Raw genomic sequence first — 18544 nt, 5'->3', positions numbered from 1 at the left:
GTAATTATATAAATTAATAATTCAGTTTTCATATCTACAGAAGGGTCTCTCCCAGTGGAGTGTGTGAGGCTTTCATCATGCTAATGTAGGATTTATTATGATTCAGACATACAGATGCAATTTGTAATAACAATTAGTCATTGTGTCTCTACATTTATTGTCCTACTTTAGTTATAATTTATTTTGATTAAGTGTATTGTCAATTGTAATTATGATACTTATAATTATATGACATATAACGGAATCACACCAATATTTTAACAAAAGAATATGTATGTGTGTAAAAAGATAGCACTAGAATGATAAAAAAAAAAAAAAAATCTGTGTTCAGATCCAAAATCTTACACGTGGCCTGTTGAACCTCACCCAGGCCCACTATGATTATCATACTGTACATGCTGCTGGCTTCAACGGGAACAGATGCATTCTGGGGCATGAAGTCCACCTAGGGGTCCGACGCTGACGTAACCTACCGATGGTGAAGTACGGTCCGCCTTCAAGCCCCGTGATGCCTCGGTGCTTAACTGTGCTCTCAACACCTGATTGTCAACATAGTAGCAATGTCTGCCGTTAGCAGGGAAGAAAGGCTCGCAAAGATGGAGAACGAAGAGAAAACTCCCTCTGTATCGAGCAGGTAACATTTTGGACGCTATTCGGAAACCGTTGGGATCACAAAACGTTTGTTTTGAGCGACTTTTCTTAACGTTTTCAGTTGGCAGTTGGGTTAAGCATCTTTTACGGAAACACGACCTGTCACACTGTGTGCCTTGTACAGTCACTACTTATTATAAAAGTAACACGTCGCTGTAATGGCAGCCAGGAAACTACTGTGTAATTGTTAGTTTATTACATAAGTTCATCATGGGAACTCGGCCTGCTCTGCTTTTAGCCCGTCGTTTTGTCCACTCTATCACTTGGTTTTAACAGTTGTCATTTTACACGAGGTGCCCTCCTACCATAACTCCATTGTCATCTTCCAGGAAAACACAAATATAAAATATTACATATAATATGTAAAAAAAAAAACCCACACACTTAAATGTACTAACGTAACGTGTAACGGCTGCACGTTAGCTAGAGCTAAATTATTAGCCTTAATAAAGCAATAAGACACAGCTTTCATTTAGCTGAGGATAGAAGCATGGCATGGCGTTTCTTGCTGGCACTGCAGCATGAGGAAAGTGCTCATTTCTGACAAATGTCCTCCTCTCAGGGGAAATACCAGGCTACAGATAGTAACGACATTTGCTTTAGGTGATTAAAACTGTAGCTGAATGCACATGCAAATGTCATTTTGACCCAGTTAGTCAGCTCTCTGTAACCACCCACATTAAACCCAGCCTTCAACGTGGTACCCAACTGAACCACAAGGGGGTGTAACTGTATTGCTTCATGCACTGAGGGTTTGTTCCTGTTTGGCAGACTTACTAAACCGGTATCACAAGCATTAAAGTGACATTCAACATGGAAAAATCAACACTGCCCTGACGCACTCATCTGAAGTAAGACAGTATAAGCTTTGCAACGATTTTATCATGCTGCATGGTTATTATGGTAATTAATTACAAGAGTTATGTTGTCCACCCTGTGTATATCTACTTACATAACTCAGTCCTAGTTTCTAAAATAGATTAGAATAAGCATTTGCAGTTTGGGTAATGTGGCTTACATTTTCCATGTAAGACATTCACTTTCTTTAACAGTTAAATTCTGAATATTTAAATAAGCAACACATGGATTTGTCCCATATTGTATGTGTTTGATAAACATTTCTCTTTCCGCACATACATGCGGTATGAGTAAGTTTTACTTCAGTGTGGGCCTGTAATCCTTCAGTGCATCTCTGTAGCCATAGAGCGATAGCTGAATGTTTGGCATAGCAACCAGTTCAGGCTTCTTGTTTCGATTTTGCTTTCTTGCTTTGCAGCTGTCTTCTGACTGCAGTTTAAAGCAACAGCGACAGTCCCACAACTACACTGAAGATTAGAGAAAAACACAGAATTCCCTTGTGTCTCTCCCCTGTGGTTTTAACGAGGAAGTAAACAGAAATGAGGTCTTGTCAAGTCCAAAGTAAACTCCAAATATTTGGAAACTTTTTAAATGTTGCTTTAAATCATATCTAGTAGCTTTTCTAAGCGATGTTCTGAAGCCGTGGCCTGCTCAGTTCTTGGGTTCGTTTTTGCGCGAACTGGAAAACAATTAGTCTGTCTCCTGTTGATCTCTGAGAATAATGATTTGTTTGTCTGTTCAAGTTGTGGCCTGGGAGGAGTGTCAGTGTGTGCATGTGTGTGTTTCTGTGTCGTATGTGTGTGCATTGCCAAGGGCTGTTCCTCAGACTGTCAGCTGACAGAGCAGTAGAGGTAGTGTTGGGTTTCATCATGCTGTTTATTTCCCACTCTCCGCTGTGAGTGAAGTTAGGGAGGGGACATTGCTGCGGTGTGTGTGTGTGTGTGTGTGTGTGTGTGTGTGTGTGTGTGTGTGTGTGTGTGTGTGTGTGTGTGTGCGTGTGTATCTGTGTTTGCTGTCGTGCTGACGTCTCCAGACTATGGTGTAAGGCACATGGAGACATGGAGAGTCCCTGCAGGGTAAAAAGCACATTGCTTCCCCTCTGCCCTTCTCCTCTTTTGTATTCTCTCTCTCTCCCCTCTCTTCACTTTACCAACACAGCCTGAAGCATCTCTATTGTAAATTCAGTCAACTGCGTCACTGTTTGTCTATTCCTTTCTTTTGTTTTTCCTTGTTTTTTTCCCAGTTTGTTTCGCGGCGTCTCTGTCGCTCTCTTCTGGTCCCTCTTTCACCTCCAGCCACATATTGCAACACTGACTGTCAAAGACAGATGACCCAAGCTTGGCATGTACGCGTGTGTGTGTACCAGGAGTGGGAAGGTCTGGCTCTAACCTGATGCTATTAATATCACCTAATGAACATAATCTGGAGGGTAGGTTATCCTCTTACATTTGTTGGCCGGACGACCAAGGGGAGGAGTGGAGAGACCGAGTGAAAGAGGAGGGAAAAGCTGCACTGTGGTTTAACATTGAGTGCGCTCTCTCTAGTAAGCTGCAGTGCCTTCTTTCTCTCTCTATTGCTCCACTGAATGGAAGAAATAGAAAGCTAAACAGATGTTTAAAGTTTCGTTTCTCATCTAAACTGACTCCCCTCTATATTGCCCAACCTCTCTCTCTCTGTCTCTGGCTGGGTTGCACCAGTGGACAGTGCTGTTAAGCTCTTTATTGTGATTGAGTGTATATACAATACTAAGTATACCTGTTGCTGTGAAATAGGTCTTAAACACAACGTTCGGAGTACACACAGTGGACACCTCCCATATATTTTTCTCCAGTTATGAACTCTCTACCGGCTTATTCCGGAGCTAGAATATCTGGCTGTTGGACTCTAAGATCTGATGGCAGGTAAGTGCACTTTATTTATTCATCTTTTTGCTTTTTTCATTCAAGTATCTTCAGGTGTACTAAACACCTATCCCGTGTTTTGCTCATCCACTCTGTGAGAGTATTAAGTGTGGATAAACAGGGTTGACAACTCCTGTCTGTAGCTCTCTGAAGTCTAGCTCTTAGGTTTTTGTTGACATGCTTTGGGAGAGCTTGCATCTGTCGCTAATTTGGTGTGAGTGACTGTGATAGTGCTTTTGTGCTGATAATCTGAAGTTTCAGTGTTATATATGTTGTCATGTGATCGTATCATGTTATCATTACAGAATTCTGTTACACAAATTAATGATTTAACACAAATTGTAATGGTAACGTAAGGAGTTTGTTAAGTTTTGTTTTAGGTGTCTGAGGAGTTTGTCTGATGCAATAACAGTAGAACACAGTTCATTTAGATGAACAACAAGATTATATTGTATTTCATTTTTCAATTTATTATCATATATATCTCTATCAATAATGGGAAATATCTTTGTAAATACCCTCTTTAAAGCCAAGAGCCTTACGTTTAATAGGGAGGGCAAAAGAAGCAACATGTAGTGCAAGCTTTGTGTTGTTTGATTATGGCTACTATATTCATTGACTACACTTGGTCCTCATGTGTGCTCTGAGTCTCAGGCTGTCTAGTTTGCGCTACCCTGCAAAGTGAGACCTCTTGATAACCTTTTCTTTTCACAAAGTTGCATTCATAGATGAGTTTATGTAATTATTAGGAGCGGCGAGTACTGCAACTGTAACCACTGAACAAGGATACGATTCAGCAACGTCAACTAAGCTAATCTTTTATGGCAACCTGGTTTGGTTTTAACTGATAACCCAGTTTGTGTGTGCTATGCCTCATGCATGGGTCTATGTGTTCTCTCAGTCTTAGCCCACTCCCTGGCTCCATCCAAGCTCAGGTGACCCCGGTACGATAAGATAAATCTTTGCTCTCTCTTGTTTGCTTCACCTCTGACTTCTTGACGCTGTACCTGGGGAGATATATGGCCTATATAAAGATGTGGAAGCCGATAGTTGACTGAATAGCAGACGAATACCTAGGACTGTTCTCAGCCTACTATAGTTATGGCATCTGGGTTTTTACAGACCTCACTGGGTGAAGTGTGGATGTCGCAGATACTAAAGTAAGTATTGCCAGCAACTGTTGCCTGGTTATACTTGTCAGTTAGAGACACTTGTGTTTGTAAAACAACTAAGGCAGTATTTGTTTTTGGTAATGTTTCTTGGTGATATTTCATGTGCTGTTTATTATTAATGGCATTAGTAAAATAAAAGCGATTGCTTCATTGATGATGTTCAAGTAGTTATAATATTTTGTATAGATAATGTGCCACAGATCCCTGTGCCTACCTTTTGTAAAAGAGGTGAAGCAGGTTTTCCAGGGGAAGCTGGACTCTAAAGGAGTTACTCAGCAATGGGTTAGACCAGTTCTTTGATCTGTTAATCTCTGCTCTGAATCGTAATAAGCCCCAACCATTAACTGAATGTTAATTCTCATTCTTCACTTTTCTCTTGTAAAGTCACAACATAAAACTACTTATTCTCTGGGTGGAGAAGTCAGTAGGCTAACTAGGCTATAGTACCATATGCTGTGACAAAAGCTGAAAAGCCAGTACGGAAAGTACAAAGTCTGTAGATGTAATTTATGGTGTTGAAATACAAGACACTTGCACTAGGTATTTCCCTTAGTGGGAATGTCGTCATCAGTATTGTTATTGTGTTGTGCAGAAGATGTGATTGAACAATGTGTTTAGTTAGTTTGAATAGTCTATGCAAAGTCACTCCTGGTTCCAACATGAGTCTCATACCTGCTTTGAATGAAAGCTTCTTGTCATTTGTTTATGAGGAACTTTTGAATCTTGTTATTTTTGATAACATGTCATTCCAATGGTCTGCATTGTTCGTTACACCCTCGGCATATTTTATGTACACATGATTTAGTTGCACAACATAGTAACGTTGTTGAGTCAACATGTTTCGTCCTAGTTACTGTATATTGAACTTTGGTACCTGCAGCAGTTATTTTGTACAAGATCTAACAGAGACAAAGCTCACCTGTTAAAGATGTAAAAACTAAACATTAACTCATGACATGAGGGAACAGAATACTAGCTCAGTCTTGTTTACTGTGAGTTAACTGGGCCACTGTTCAGGTTCACCCAACAGATACACATCCCACACTGACATCTGTATATCACCTGTACCACGATTCAAATGCAACACATGACAAAAGGGCAATAATGAGCAGTGGTTGTGCTATGGCGTTGGGCTGTCTCTCATTGCACAGTTTACTTAGTTAAATGAAAATCCCTGTTACCAACCATTTTATTATATACCCCATGCTGAGCTTATTTGTGGGCAAAAAAAGAAGAAGAAATTGCTCATTTTAAATGTTTACAGAGTGGTGTGCAAGACCAGTAATTTGTCCAGTTCTAGGAAATATACACCAACAAAAGTTCCTTTACTACAAGCAGTGATGGTGGGTTCTGTTGTGTGTTTGTTGTTTCGCAGTGGGGGTGGTGAGGGATCACTGGACCGGCTTCTCCCCTCGGTAAGCACAGGTCTTTCACCCAGGAAAAGGACCACCAGCCAGTGTAAGTCTGAGCCCCCTCTCCTACGCACCTCCAAACGAACCATCTACACTGCTGGCCGCCCACCCTGGTACAACGAACATGGAACACAGTCTAAAGAGGCCTTCGTCATTGGTAGGACACTTAAAGAGTTGCACCCCCACAATGTAGCAACACTGATGTTTCTTTCCTTCTTTAAGTTTGTTTCATTAAAGTACATTCTCCCATAACTTTGCAATGATATACATCAGAATGTATATAAATAGTGTGCATACATGTTTTTGCCAAAACTGAAGGAAAAAATAAGAACCTCTGCTAGGTCAAGAACTGAGTCTAAAGTCTAAATCTAAAAGAATATGTAACTAACTATTTCACTTTTGATCATATAGGTCTTTTGGACACAAGAATAATATTCTGTACAAACACATAAGAAGTGTCTTTTACAGAAAAAAGCGATTACCGTGTTTCCTGCTAATGGGTATTGACAAGCTCATTCACTGTCATTATTGACATTTTAACAGAGAGGTGGCTCTGCTTTGCTACAGAGAAGTGTTGTACATAGTGTGTTTTGTGCAAGAGGATCAGAATTTCTGAAAATACCTTACCACCTGTTAATGGAGATGTTTACCTTGAAGAAAGGACTGGTCTCTGTTTCTACCTGCCTCCCTATATCCAAATTATAGCCTAAAGCAACCACAGCATACAGGATGTACTGCCAAGCTAGCACTAGTATGTTCCCACCAAGCAAAGGTATTTTAGAATAACACTTGTGCAATTAAACGTCTACAACCATTGTTTTTATGTCAATATTCTATCACAGGTCTGTGTGGTGGCAGCGCTTCAGGAAAGACGACCGTAGCCAGGAAAATAATTGAAGCTCTAGATGTTCCATGGGTTGTTCTACTCTCAATGGACTCTTTTTACAAGGTGTGCATGTGTGTGCAGTATGTGTGCTATGTATTGATGGTGTGTGTCCATTTGCATGCTGCTATGCACCTGCTAAATTTGTGCATGTATTTACATAAATCCAAATACTTCTTTTAGAAGATTAAAATCTCTAGACATCTTAGATGAGTCCAAGAAATCCCTTCTTCCTTTTATTATTACTTCATCTTTGTCTTGTATGGCTGCCAACCTCCCCAGTGGCCCGATGGTTGGAAAGAGTGAGACTGAGTGCAGAAGACAGAGTGAAAGAGAGAAAATGGGATTGGCTTTGGATCCCAGGGGGAAAGTGAGGATAAGAGGAGTGACTAGAGAGAAAGGAAGACGGAGAGGATACAATATTATACGGCAGAGGGGTCAAAATAGAAGCATAGTAGTGAGCGAATTGGGGAGAGAAAAAGAGTGGTGGAGAGCAGTCAAGTAAGAGCCATCATTCTTGCCCTTCTAGGCCTCCACCCACTCTCTGGTTATGTAATCCTGTCACAATCTGACAGCAACAGTTCAAGCTGTGCAGAGTAGGAGGGATTTACTGGTGGCCAGTGGTGCTGTAGCCTTCACTACACTGCAATACCAGAGGTTGGCATCTAAAACATTTTGTCTTTTTAAATTAGTATGTCCTGGTCTTCTGTTGAACTTTGCACACGGTTCCAAGAAAGCCTGTAACACAGGTTTATCATATTAATTGCGTATCAGTTCACTTGAGGATGGGGTGTTGCTGTCTTGAAACTGCCAAATACCAGATCTTGTGTTTTAATGCTCAACCACCCTAAGGGCAAACGCACACAAGCAAACACTCTCTCACACACACACACACACACTCACACACACACCACCTGGTACAGACGTCACAGTGGCGCATGATGTTCTCCTAAATTTAGGTCCCCTAACTTCAACTGCTCTTCAGCAGTGATCCGTGTCCAAGTGGTTTTGCACACGCTTATGTAAATTATCTTCCAGAACAATATTGTGTACTTGGTTTATTTGAATGTATGTATGTAAAATTGTTTCATCAGTCTTCTTTTATTCTCGCTATGCCAATGTGTGTGTCTAAGCAAAAGCCAGAAACTGAGAGACAGAGGAAGATTTTTTTTTTTGTTGTGCTTGAAAAGCATCATTATTGTGGCACGTGTGCTCTTAAGTAATGCTGCTTTCCATTTGTCTCGTGAACTCAGAACCCGAGTTGTTCTGCCGCGAGAACGTGACGTCATTGCCTGGCTTGTACCACTTATAGCGTTCCAGTTGTCTTCGGGCATTACGAGTCGGAAAGAAGTGCAGCAGCTGTGTTGTTATTGTTTGTGGCTCATCTAAACAAGCTCAATGTGAAATAATAATACGTTTTTCTACAGAAACACTAACATTTCAAGTAATTCCGTTATTGCAAGTCTTACATTTCAATAATATTTTGCCATTTTCGCCTATTTCAATTTCAACAAGTGCTGTGGCGTTTCTCTCGAGCCACCAGGGGCAGTGGCGGGCTAGTGTTATTGTTAGCTACATTAGCCTATTTAGCAAACCAGCTCGAAAACAAAACTTTACTTGTATTGTACGCACAGCAACACCGTGCAATGCTTAAATTGGTGACCGGACTAAAGCAGCAATGTAAACAAGTGTGTAGGAGCATTTAAAATCGACATTAAAACGACCAACATAGTACAAATACAAAGAAAATACATCTTAATATGGGCGCTGCCATCTTTGTTTTGCGGGTCATACGTGCCCCCCCGTCCAGCTCTGGGTACCCTGAGGAACCCCGAGTGGGACGGCTGAAATTCCGACCAAAAGGGTGTGTCTCTGTGAAATCACGCGAGATAGCTGCTAGATTTACACTTTCCAACTCGGGTTCCGAGTTCACGAGACAAATGGAAAGCAGCATAATTCCAACATTGTTGCGATCCTCAGGTCCTGTCCGCAGAGGAGCAGACACTGGCTGCCAGTAACGACTATAACTTTGATCACCCTGATGCCTTTGACTTTGATCTGCTGACACACACCCTGCGAAAACTCAAACAGGGCAAGAGTGTGAAAATCCCTGTGTATGACTTTACAACTCATGGGAGACAGAAGGAGTGGGTAAGGATCAATACACACATCCAAACACATGGTGATGCACTTTGTAAGTTAATAAGTAGCATGTCAGAGTTACTGAATATAATCTCAGTTTCTCGTTTACCTAAGAGGGTTTTAATCTCCCTCGCTAGAGGTTTAGAGTCGCATTGCAAATCTGCTACTCCAGATGGTCACTGACAAACCATTATTGTGATTTCTGTCTATTTATTTTTATACTTCAACGTCTGTTAACTATAGTTAGACATTCTCTCTTCAGTGGTACCTGTGAATTATGATTCATCCGGTTGTTGCAATATACATAGTGGTATACTTATCTATCCTTATACCTTATCTATCTATTTATCTTATTTATCTTATTTATCTTTTTTATCTTTTCTACCTCAGTATTTTATTTTATTCTACTGTTGTATTTTATTGTATTTAAATGTACCTGGCTGGTATGATGACCTAATTTCCCTTCAGGGATTAATAAACTCTATCCATCTATCTATCTATCTATCTATCTATCTATCTATCTATCTATCTATCTATCTATCTATCTGTCTGTCTGTCTGGCTGGCTGGCTGGCTGGCTGGCTGGCTGGCTGGCTGGCTGGCTGGCTGGCTGGCTGGCTGGCTGGCCATGTACTTTGTATGTACATTGTACTGTAATACTACATGCATTTGTGTCCCCTACAGAAAACTGTATATGGAGCCAGTGTTATCATCTTTGAGGGAATCATGGCGTTCACAGATAAAAAGCTTTTGCAGGTAGGGCAAAGTTGTTCTCTAATATTTTCAGACGGTCAGTGGTACTGCTGTGTTTTGGGCTTTATTTTTATCTGCGCATGTGGTCAAGAATGTTTTCCTGTGCATATGTGGGTGGGGTGCTTTTTTTTTTTCAATTTTATTCACTTACACCAAGCAGTGTTGTCTATGAAAAAACTAGCTAATCAAGTGTTTTAAATGTACAATCTGCAATTAAAATGTTAACAAATTCAAAAGTATATAAATTCAAAACTGCATATACCGATAACTGCATGTATGTCGTCTGATAAGTGGCAAGAAATGTCAGCACAGAAATGCCAAAGATACATTTGAAGTGATTTAGAAACATAGTCTGCATCAAAGACTTTATCCAGCAGAGAACAGTTTTGTTTTTCAATTGTAAAATGTCACTTATTTAATGGATTCATCCATGACAGGTAGTTTAATACGCAGACAATAAAACAAAGTAAATGTTTTCAGGTGCTGTTGATATCAGAGGTAATTATCACTGTTGGAGAAAAACAGTGTTTTCAATAATTATGAGTTGAAAAACACAAAATGCAAATTTTTCTTTTTTGGGTATTTTACACTGGTTGTCAAGAAAAAAGAAGTATGAATTTCAAGCAAGGGAAACTTCAATTTCAAAACAAAGGACATAATTTGATATAATTTCACATAATAGAAAGAGTTTGATCCTAAAACACCACGAATAGGCTAAACATAGAATCAAGAAGTTATATTTAGCTTGCCATTTTTTTTTTATGTTGTCTTGTTCAACTTAACATTTTCTCTCCATTTTATGTTCTCTGGCAGTTGCTGGACATGAAGATTTTTGTGGACACCGACTCTGACATCCGGCTGGTTCGTCGGTTGAGGAGGGATATTACAGACAGGGGAAGAGACATTGAGGGTGTCATCAAACAGTACAACAAGTTTGTCAAGCCGGCGTTTGAGCAGTACATTGAACCCACTATGCGCCTGGCTGATATTGTGGTGCCCCGTGGTGCGTGCTTACTCCACACACACTTTACTTATATATAGGTTCAAATTGACACAACAACTACTGTCATAGTAGAAAAAAAAAAACAAATAAAGTCAATGGACAATGCACCAGTACAGTAACTTTATTCAAATTTGTTGTGGTTGGAATTTTGTCACATCGTCTTTCATTTAAATGCTGTGAAACTAAATAAGGCACTGTATGTTTTCAAACTGACATGATCATAAATTAACACCGTGCCACCGTTTTTTGGTTTGATGTCCCGTCAGGTGGTGGTAACATGGTAGCCATTGACTTGATCGTGCAGCATGTCCACAGTCAACTGGAGGAGGTAAGAGAGGTCACACGTACAGACCTACATTCACACATACATGCTCTCAGACTCGCACACATATAATGTGTCATTATTGAAGCAGATAAGGGCATTATTCTGACTCAGTACATTTTACTGTTAGAGCTGAAAGGATATTTAGTGTACTGTAGGGATGATCTGCACTTTTTTATCACTTTTCTATCACAAGCTCCATTACTCCCTCTAGTGGATAGAAAATACACTGCACAGATTTTAGGGGAGGGTGAATGTGCATCGGTACTCCAGGCTTGTTCGGTAACTTTGAACAGAACATGCAGATAGAAATATATTATTTTACAAAGTATTATTATTTTATTATTATTATTATTATTATTATTATTATTATTAATTGATACTTAATTATTGTTTTTATTTATTTAGTGCTTATTGCTTTATGTGTCTCATTGTGGTTTAAAATTGCAAATGCAAATTAGTACTTTTTTATTTGAGTAGGATGAATCCCGAGCCAAAGCCTTGTATTTTCACTTTTTGGACAAAAACAAAGAAAAGACGAAGAAAGATATAAATCTGTAGTTATAATCGTTTATATAAAATCTTCTTATTTTAAGATTACCTGCAAGTTTTTCATGTGTGTATAAATACAGTACACATTCAGGGCAGAGAAGGTGTATACCTCTTGTAATGAAGAGCTCATTTGCAGCTCCAATTTGATCCTTTATTTAAACACTGTTGTCACAGTGTTAACCCCTGGATCGATATTCATCCATATCAAACTCATTTCAAGATATATTGTTTTAGATTTATAGGTTTGAGTTTTGAGGTGAATAAAAAAAATATTACATTACATTTATTGCTGTGGAGCAATTAAATCCTGATACGTAATTATGTGGCATTGATTGCACGGCGCTAATAGAAATCCTGTCTCCATGGTTCATTCTGACACACAGCAGAGTGTGCTGTTTTCATTTGTTGTGCAACATGCACTAACTGTCACCAAAGGCACATTTTTGCTAGTGGGTAGCACTTTGTGCCACAATTCAGTTTGCTTTGTTCTCTCCCCACTATACACACACACACATTAACACACACGCTGCTGATGGACTGCTCTCTCACTCTCTCTCCCCCACTTCCCTTCCACCCCAAATCCCTCCATGGCTCACAGCGCGAGCTCAGCGTCAGGTAGAGTGGCCTTTATCCTGTCTATCATTCTCTCCTTACCATCTGTCCAGTTCCCCAACTGCTCCAGCGTCTTACTGGGAGAGAGAGGAAAAGAGGCCAGCAAAACCAACCTTTACCTTCCACTGATCTGCTGGCTGCCATGGCACATCACCAGGCGGCACTGTTGTATATGTAGAGCAAATATACCTATTTATTGATCAGTCATAAGAGTATGAGACTGTGCCAAAGACTTACTGGTGTAAAGAAATCTAAATCTAAAAACTGCATGAAAGCCGCTTTTAACTAAGTCCAACTAAGATCAAAAGTTTGGATGTGGTGTGGTGCAGCCAGCATTTAATGTAAAGACGTTGGTTTTCCTTTTCTCTACCTTCTAGAGAAATGACAACTCACACTCTTCCTGCCTTCTGTGTCTAAAAATACACCACTGAGTCAAGTCACTGACCCCTCCTTTCAGCGGCAACACGAATAAGAGAGAGAGTGACTACAACAGAAAGCGAGAGAGAGGAAGCTCTTTCTACAGCTATTGTTGACTATCATATACCTCAGCCACAGAGAAAGTTTCCAATGCCCTACTACAAAGCGCTGAGTTTTTCCATTGAATGTCGGCCACAGTATCTGAGACAGAGAGCGAGAGGAAGTGAGCTCGGTGTCTGTCTTTAGACACAGGATGTGCTGGGGCCTGTGAGCTGAAATACCAACCTCTACTGTTCTACACAGTGAAAGAGTGACAGCCACACGATGTGCACCTCCCACGCAAAAACACAATGGATGCACGTGTATAGATATCAAAATCTGTTCGAAATTGCAGCAAGAGCAGCATATATGAAAGATCTTTTAAAGCACGGCCTGTTTCTTCATTCCTTCCCAGAATCATAATACATACACCAATTGATAACCAGGAAATATTATATTACTTATAATGGCAGTTTACCTCAGCGCTAAGCGCATTTCCAACACATTTGACATTTTCAACTCTCAGCTGTCACACTTTTGACTGTGTCTGATAATCCCTTCATCCACCTGATGTGTCTCTTCTCATTTTTTTTCCTCCTCTTATCTGTTGTTTTTCGTCTATCTGTGTCCCCCCTCCGTTGTGATTGTTGTTGTTTCGTCAAAAAAAATCTCCCCATAGAGGAAACTTCGCTGGGATATGTGAGCAGATTTGCTATGATTTTCTCTTTTTCTTTGCATCTGGCTAATGTTTATCTCAGTGTACAGATACTGTAGTATCAACATGACTGCATCACTGAGTATTTGTAACAGTGTGTGTGTGTTCCTCTTTAGAGCCTGGGGTAGACCTAGGCTAACTGGATATTCAAACCTAATATAAATGTGTGGAGTCCTAGGGAATTATTACAAGTAGTAGAGACCTATTGTAAAAAAAAACCTGTCATGCATTTATTTATATGACACAGTGAAATTTTATTTCAAATCAGTATATTTTATGTTAATTTTTAAACAGATCAGTTTTCATTCTTGACCTTTGCAATAAACTGTCTAACTTGTTTTCCATCATCACGGTCTCTGTGCTGCTGTAATTTTCCACTGAAGTACTCAACACTGGCATTATGTGCTTAGCAATTTTGTGCATCTGACTTTTCCCAAGTAATCCCATTACAGTGGTTACACACTACCATTATCAACTTTGCTCTAAATACTGCTTAAAAATTGTTTGTGATGTATTTGGTTTTTTGCATGTACTTACACGTCTGTGTGCGCGTGTGTGTGTTTGTTTTCTGAATGTGCACACAGTACGTATTATACACATGCGTGCAGAGAAGTGTTAATTGCACTTGTGTGGTGTGTAGTATTCATGTGTCTGTCCATCTTTCCTTTTTCCACTCCTCTCACCCCGCACCACCCCCGCTCTACTATTTGTTGCCGTGGTTACAGGGCAGCCCTGGCTTCTGCACACCAGGCCCAACCCCTCCCCCAGACCCTCAGCGTTCTGGAGAGCACACCCCAGGTCAGGGGCATGCACACCATCATCAGGTAAAAGCTGAGAAAGTTGATTTGTTACGTTAACAATGTTTCCATAAAAAACATGTGCAGTGTACAGCAGCTACCACCATTATAAATCCTGTATCACTCTTTTCCTAATCACCACGTTTAGAAACAAGGAAACCAGCCGAGACGAGTTCATCTTCTACTCGAAGAGGTTGATGCGTCTGTTGATTGAGCGAGCACTCTCCTTCCTCCCCTCACAGGTGCCAAACACTGACATACACTGTTAATTAATCCATAGCACTGCATCAAGGTTCTGTAATCCTTTGTATTAAGTAGGACATTGACTCTGACCCATTAGATACCTAGGCGTAGATGGAGAAGTGTAGGAGAGAGAAAGCATGAGATAACCAATGGGTAGACAGAAAGTGACAAGTCAGCAACAGAGTGAGACACATTATGTGGCCTTAAAATGCGTATGAGTATTAAAAGGTAAAGATTAATGGAAAAAGAGTAAGAGCTTGTGTTTGCTAAACAGAGAATCAAGTAGACGTACGCCTAGAGGCTTACAGCAAGAGCATGGAAACTTATCAAGTCACCACAATGGAAAGTTTCCATATGTTAACCATAAGATACAGAAACACACACATGGCTGAGAGTTTGAAAATCACTGTAGTTGGTCACAAACTATTTTCCTGACTTCTGTAGCACACTAATAGCACTCAGCATTGTACTCACACTGTTATTATTTTTAATATTATCTCAGGTCCACATAGTCCAGACCCCACAGGGAGAGGATTACGAAGGCAAGACTTTCCACGGGAAGAGGGTGAGTGAACTCCATTTACATCCTGCCATCTTCTCAACTCTTTTTTTTAATTATTATTATTATTTTAAAGACCATTCAGAAGAGTTTTAGTCTCTGCCTAAACTGATGCAATTAACCTCTGTTTAATTTTTTTCTCTTCTTTTTGTTTTTCCTCAGATCACAGGCGTGTCCATCCTGCGAGCCGGGGAGACCATGGAGCCGGCTCTGAGGGCCGTCTGCAAAGATGTCCGCATCGGCAAGATCCTCATCCAGACCAACCAGGACACAGGAGAACCAGAGGTACAGACTTGTAAGATTTATAAGAGACAAATTGTGGCTCATGGGTTATAGACTTTGCATAAAACCTTTTGCTATAATTGTCCTGCAAACACCTTTAATGTCCTTTAATGTGGCTTATTCACATATTAACACATTCTTTAATACTATCTCACAGTGAATTTCTCGTAGTTTGGCATCTTCCTGTTTTATCACACATTTTGCTTATCTTCACGTCCTGTCCTTGAAATTCTCAGGTTGGGGGATTTCTGCATAATTCCACCCATGATGCAGCTACAGGATGGCACTGTTCATGTATGTTGCATTTATTAACCCACATCCTATCTCTGAATATTTTCAGCTTCATTATCTGCGTTTACCAAAAGACATCAGTGAAGATCATGTGATTCTGATGGACTGTACGGTGTCCACTGGAGCTGCCGCCATGATGGCTGTCCGGGTCCTACTGGTGGGTGCGCCCGATTGTTCAAATCAAGTCCACGTTGCCTGCAATTAATTGCTTTCCTCATGTAGCCTATTTTCATGTGTGTGTTTTCACTTTCAGGACCATGATGTTCAGGAGGACAAGATACTGCTGGTGTCTTTGCTAATGGCAGAAATGGGTGTCCACTCAGTGGCCTACGCATTCCCACAGGTCAAAATCATCACCACAGCTGTTGACAAGAAGGTCAACGATCTCTTCCACATCATACCTGGCATAGGTGAGTATTGGAAAGAAAACCAGACATTGTCTTTATAAGACATGCTGTGTCTTGCATTATATGATTTTTCTGTTTTAATGTTTAACAGGTTTTTTTTTGGTTGTAGGAAACTTCGGGGATCGATACTTTGGCACGGATGCACCCCCTGACTGGAGCGACGAAGAAATGGATGAACCCAGTTACTGAAGAAATTATCGGCAGTGCACAAACTTGTTGGGTGATTCAGCCCCACGGAGGACAATTTGAGGACATATTCTTTGCCTCTTTTGGGGGCGTAACGTGCAACCTTCAAGAGCCAAACGAGGTGCCCTGAAAAATAAACTGAAAACAGGAAAAAAAAAAAAACATTGCTATGTACAGCCATCTTATTGAAATTTTAAATTATATTATTTAATCTTATGTAAATGCTATTGTGGAAAGTTGTGTTATAAAGTCTGAAATATTTTTATATGTACACATGTTTTATTTTAGTGTTTAAATTGTGACAATCTCTGTATGGAAATTTGCAGGAATATTGTATTGAAAAGATATATCTAGCCTTAAGCCATGAACTGTGGACGACACAACTGAATGTGAATTGGCACGTGTGGTAAAAGAAAAAATGTCTAAAGCTTTTAATGTTATTTTTTACCACATACCTTCTTCACAACTTTTACAAAAGTTAAATCAGAACATGAACTTGTGTTGCTCAACTTCTATTGCCATGAGCACTTTCTGAAGGACCATTCAATCGGAAAATGTGTAGGTGTATCTGTCTTTTTTTTTTTTTTTTTTTAGCACTCTGGTTTACCCTTTTTCTTCACTGTGGATGCTGACCTAACCAGTTGAAATGGGGGTTGAAAACCGTTTTTCATTATACAGCTAAAAGTATGCACTTGTGGTGTATATTTATGCAGAACGTCCTTCATTTACAAATTTGGATATGGATAGACCTGACCAGTCGGCAGGCAAGTCGTACATCTTTTTTGCCGCTATGAAAATGGGTCAACTGCATTTAACAAACACGGATGTTTATTTCAGTCGCACACATCCTGATTTATGCCTCTGTTTTTCATGCAGTAGATGAGATTGTTTTAAAAAAACAAAGGGCTGTTGATTTGAGGATGCATATGAACTCAAAACTTACAAAAAAAGGACGCACAAAAAAGTGTGGTGTTCTCCTGTTAGTGCCTGAGCGTTTTACTTGGTATCAGTATTGAAATGATTGGTGCCTAATTAATATTGCCTTGTTCTTTGTACAAATATGTTTCCGTTTGCCAGATGTTGGGTCGCACTCCACAATATTAATCAATATGGTTATTTGGATGCAATGAGACATCAGAAGGAGAGTAGTGTGGCATATAAAGTACATTTTCAGTTACATATATATGATGTCTCTCCGCAGGTTAATTATCAAACTGATTTTAATGGATAATTTGTTAAAAGTTATTTATTTTGACATTTCTATAACATTAAGGAAAAAATAACATGAAATGCGACATGTTGAAAATGTAACTGCAACTTGTAGCCACATTAGCTACAAGTACTGTCAGTACTGTTTGCTCACCATTACTGTTCCATTCAGTCACCTGCTACTGTACAGTATTTGCGTACTGCTGAATACAACTGTACTGTCATCCTGTACTAAAAATCCATCAATTGTTTTTCAGCCTCAGTGTTTGACTGCGTGCTGTTTTGTGTTTACCTCTGCTGCATGTTTTTTTATATATATATTTAATAAAAGTGCAATAGAGCCTTTAAATTGCTCACATTCATTTATTACAAGTGTGAAATGTGTTATCTAATACTCAGCAAGCTCACAAAGAGGTTATATCTTAGTCACAACTGAAAATATTCTTTAGGTGGGGTTACTAAACACAAACACATAAAGTCAACTTCTCTTTAGGTTACCTGTGTAATTTCTAATCAAACATTTCAAGTAGAGAAAGAAAATATCTGCACTTTGAAAATGAACAGGAAGGATATTGTGGTTGTCCTCTTCTCATGGAAAGGAACCATGATATCTTCCATCACTTTCCATAATTATTACTCTGACAGCTGTCAAGTCGCTGGCTATGGTAAAGTATGATTGACACTCATTTGATGAGGCTGATGGACAATTACAAACTGGCAGCCTATTAGGCAGATATTGACCCACAAGAGGCTTCTTTTTTTCTGAGGAAGGAGGTGTGAGAAGGACAGGCAAAAGACGTGAAAGAGCTAAGAATACCAGGAAGCTCAGCAGCAGTATTTTTATTCTTGTACTTCTTGAGTCTGTCAAGTGTTACATATGCAGCTGTCAAAGATTTTCTTTTTCTGCAACATTTTGAATCTGTCTCTCTGTCTTTTGATTTAAATGTTATAATGAGTTAATTTAATTTGTTAAATTGACTTAAATTTGCAATAACTAAGTCTCAGTATTTTGTATTATTCCCGCTACACACACACACACACACACACACACACACACACACACACACACACACACACACACTCACATGCACACACTCACACATGCAAGCACAAACGCACACACAAATGAGTTCCACTGC

At 39.7% G+C, this 18544-nt stretch overlaps 1 protein-coding gene across 7 annotated transcripts; it reads left to right on the top strand.

Moving 5' to 3' along the window:
• Positions 1-495: 495 nt before the first annotated feature.
• On the top strand, positions 496-17754 carry uckl1b (uridine-cytidine kinase 1-like 1b). Of its 7 annotated transcripts, XM_051424746.1 has the most exons (16): positions 2981-3052; positions 3282-3410; positions 5958-6151; positions 6837-6943; positions 8858-9028; positions 9703-9774; positions 10585-10774; positions 11041-11102; positions 13396-13415; positions 14157-14255; positions 14377-14470; positions 14974-15036; positions 15193-15315; positions 15653-15760; positions 15857-16013; positions 16120-17754. In XM_051424746.1, exons 2-16 carry the CDS (start codon positions 3343-3345, stop codon positions 16197-16199), a joined length of 1608 nt encoding a protein of 535 aa, XP_051280706.1. In that variant the 5' UTR covers positions 2981-3052; positions 3282-3342; the 3' UTR covers positions 16200-17754. The 7 variants fall into 7 exon arrangements, with proteins under 7 accessions (XP_051280703.1, XP_051280704.1, XP_051280709.1 ...); XM_051424743.1 differs by lacking the exons at positions 2981-3052; positions 3282-3410 and adding an exon at positions 496-634; XM_051424744.1 differs by lacking the exons at positions 2981-3052; positions 3282-3410; positions 13396-13415 and adding exons at positions 496-634; positions 12247-12263.
• Positions 17755-18544: the final 790 nt, after the last annotated feature.

Source organism: Dicentrarchus labrax, unplaced genomic scaffold (assembly GCF_905237075.1).
Source record: "Dicentrarchus labrax unplaced genomic scaffold, dlabrax2021, whole genome shotgun sequence".
Lineage (NCBI taxonomy): Eukaryota > Metazoa > Chordata > Actinopteri > Moronidae > Dicentrarchus > Dicentrarchus labrax.
The sequence above is the reverse complement of the archived record's forward strand: the minus strand, read 5'-3'. Positions and strand labels throughout refer to the sequence as shown.

Excerpts from the sequence above, each read along its gene's own strand:
- uckl1b (XM_051424743.1), top strand. The coding sequence starts at position 561 with ATGTCTGCCGTTAGCAGGGAAGAAAGGCTCGCAAAGATGGAGAACGAA. Across the intron at positions 6,944-8,857 it reads CAATGGACTCTTTTTACAAG|GTCCTGTCCGCAGAGGAGCA; the intron begins GTGTGCATGTGT and ends TGCGATCCTCAG. Across the intron at positions 14,256-14,376 it reads GGCATGCACACCATCATCAG|AAACAAGGAAACCAGCCGAG; the intron begins GTAAAAGCTGAG and ends CACCACGTTTAG.